The 2776-nt window shown below is 35.0% G+C and overlaps 1 protein-coding gene across 1 annotated transcript in view; it reads right to left on the bottom strand.

Moving 5' to 3' along the window:
* Positions 1 to 2776, bottom strand: part of LOC106528421 (UDP-glucuronic acid/UDP-N-acetylgalactosamine transporter) — a 20375-nt gene that overhangs the window by 7022 nt on the left and 10577 nt on the right. Inside the window, exons 4-6 of the mRNA XM_014023587.1 lie at positions 2237 to 2304; positions 2078 to 2149; positions 1928 to 1996 (exon numbers count right to left, since the gene is read on the bottom strand). Of these exons, the coding sequence (XP_013879041.1) occupies positions 1928 to 1996; positions 2078 to 2149; positions 2237 to 2304 (209 nt within the window). The remainder of the gene's footprint in view (positions 1 to 1927; positions 1997 to 2077; positions 2150 to 2236; positions 2305 to 2776) is intronic.

Here is a 2776-nt window from a genome sequence, read left to right on the forward strand (position 1 = left end):
CCACTGGGACATCATGTTTAGAAAATAAACGTCCCAGTTTCTCCGAAGAAGAACCCGTCCAGAAGACCTATACAATTTTTTTCTTTTTGATTTTTTACCTGGATTACTGAGATGCATCAGGACACTCCCAGAAAGTGAACCGTGGTTCTCTGGGAGCGATAAAAGATGTCTTCAAAATCTTAAGTAAAAAAATTGGCTACATTWTTCATAAATCGTACCATTGTAAAACAACAACCAGGAGAAAGTGTACAGCAACTTGTACATTCGGCAATGCTTCACTTTCAGAGACGATGAGACGTCAAACTTTTGTTGTCACTAACATTAACAATCTGCCTCCGTAGCAAAATTCTTTCCCCTGCCCTCAAACAAAGATTTTGTCAATATTAGTGCTAATATTAATTAATTAATATTAAGTTAGCTAAAGTGGGACAAAAAAAGTATTTAGTCAGCAACAATTGTTCAAGTTCTCACACTTAAAAAGATGAGAGAGGCCTGTGATTGACATCATAATTAGACCTCAACTATGAGAGACAAAATACTTTTTCCCTCCAGTGTACATGTGTACAGAATACTCCATCGTTTAGGACACCTTTTTTTTAATCTGGTCTTGGTCTTGTCTCGGTCTCGGGTTAGGTGGTCTTGACTACAACACTAGCTCATGGAAACTATATTTACATCCACCAAACACAATTCAAACGTCAAGCAGTTGAATCAGAAATAGGGATGGACAATATTGGCAAAAAAAAAAAATCACGATTAATTGTGGTATTTAGCCGATAACGATTAATTTGACGATTAATCCCCCAGAGTCCCTGGACACCCTTATATCCTAGTCACATGACCAATTTATAGGGAGAAAATTGTCTCTTCGTAAAAATCTGTTCCAAATTGTGTCAACATTACAGACTTCAGGCTATTCATCAAACTTTAAATTGTGTTGATAGATTAATTACACAATTTTTTTTTAATGTTGGTCATATTTAAATCAGAGAGGAACACCAAGTGGTTAGTCTGCCTGGTGACATTAATCATATTAATCGTCAATTGCCAAAAATTAGTCGATTAATGTTTTTCTGACGATTAATTGCACACATACGATTATGCCCAACCCTAATCAGAAAGTAAACAAACTACAAAATGGGATTGTTGCAAATCTGTAAATACATTACAACAAATCTGTGAAGGAAAAAAATTAGACATTATTTTTTAAAGCAAGTCAAAATAGATACCTAAATATGTTGTAAATTGTGTTGAAAGTTTTTTTTCACTTGATTTTGAGTGAATATTATCCAACTGAATCAAATATAATTTCTCATTATTTTATATAATATAAATGGTGACAAAAATGTTTGGATAATTTTTCAAAAGAACAAACATTCACTAACAAGTCTTTTAAGGCAGCTAAGAAAAAATAAATAACTTTTTGATGTAAAAACTTCAGATTTCTTAACATTTATTAATGGTCATCATGGTCTGTCCTGTGCAGAATGACAAAATGCAAAATTATTTCTTTACTAAAACCTCTGTGACTTTGSTCCAGTTKATTTTAGCAGCACAAATCTTTGCACAGTTAATGTCCACAAGTGGATTTATGGTTTCCAAGAGTTTTTAGCCTTCATCATTATGGTTTTAAATGGGTTATATACTGTCAAACGAAAAAAAAATTATCCGGACAAGAGGGAAAAAATTAAAAATATTATGTTCCATCCCCAGTATCTTTAAAACTACAGCAGCTGTTTTAATACTCACACTTCTGATGAAATCTCTCAAGTGTTAGCTTTATTTTGATACCAAGAATATTTAAGTAGATTAGTAAATGCTGAGATACACTCAGTTACATTTCAGCATGGTATTTCAAGCAAAAACATCAGGAAAACCCCTTTGGGTCTAAGAGGTTAAAGAGAGAAAGGTTCCAGAGCCAGCTCACCTCGCTGCAATGAAAGCACCAAAGATCATGGTGAACACCGTCATCTTAACGGAAGCAGAGAAGGTTTTTCTGCGGAGAAACGGGAGAAATTTTCATTTTGCAAGGCAGCACTCGACAAAGAGCAGACGGATTAAGGAGGAACTCACGTACTTGAGCAGGAGTCCCTCAAACACCATGGTGAGAAAAATACTGAACCTCCTGAGAACTGTGAACATGGGTAAACTGAGACAGGAAGTAGAACACAGAGAGACACATTCAGAACTTCAAACTCAGAGGAACTGAGCTACAGAAGAAGGTTAAATCTCTCACTTCAGTCTCTGCGTCCCAAACAGCCCAGATATCTGATTCCCTGCATAGAGCAGAGGCAGCGGGAACATCTGGAGGAGAAACACTTCAGCTGTGGTCAGAAGGTCATTTTAAACCTACTTCAACTGTTCCTTTTCAGGGTGGAGGGARTTTACAGCAAACTACTTTGATGATTTTAAAAACAAGAGTTAGACAAATTCATTCTTTTTTTATCAAAATTACAGGCTTATAAATTTCACTCATTGATATATATTACTGGATTGGGCGTCATGTGACCTGGGTGTGCTTTGCAAGGGGGATTTTTATTCACTGAGCTAATGCTAACGCTAACCATTGAAATCAATGAGCAGAACGTAGCGCAGTGCAAATAAACTCTTTATAAATGTACAAATGGTACAAATACTTTACTATAAACTACATAGATTGTTACAACATGTTTACAAGAGCTAAAAGGGTTATGTTTCACAGGTAAATATTACGCATATTTAACCTAAATTAATTATTTTAATTGTAAAACCTGTTTGCTAACATTAAACAGCTTCA

The sequence above is a fragment of the Austrofundulus limnaeus genome, unplaced genomic scaffold (genome assembly GCF_001266775.1).
Source record: "Austrofundulus limnaeus strain Quisiro unplaced genomic scaffold, Austrofundulus_limnaeus-1.0 Scaffold378, whole genome shotgun sequence".
NCBI classification, from domain to species: domain Eukaryota; kingdom Metazoa; phylum Chordata; class Actinopteri; order Cyprinodontiformes; family Rivulidae; genus Austrofundulus; species Austrofundulus limnaeus.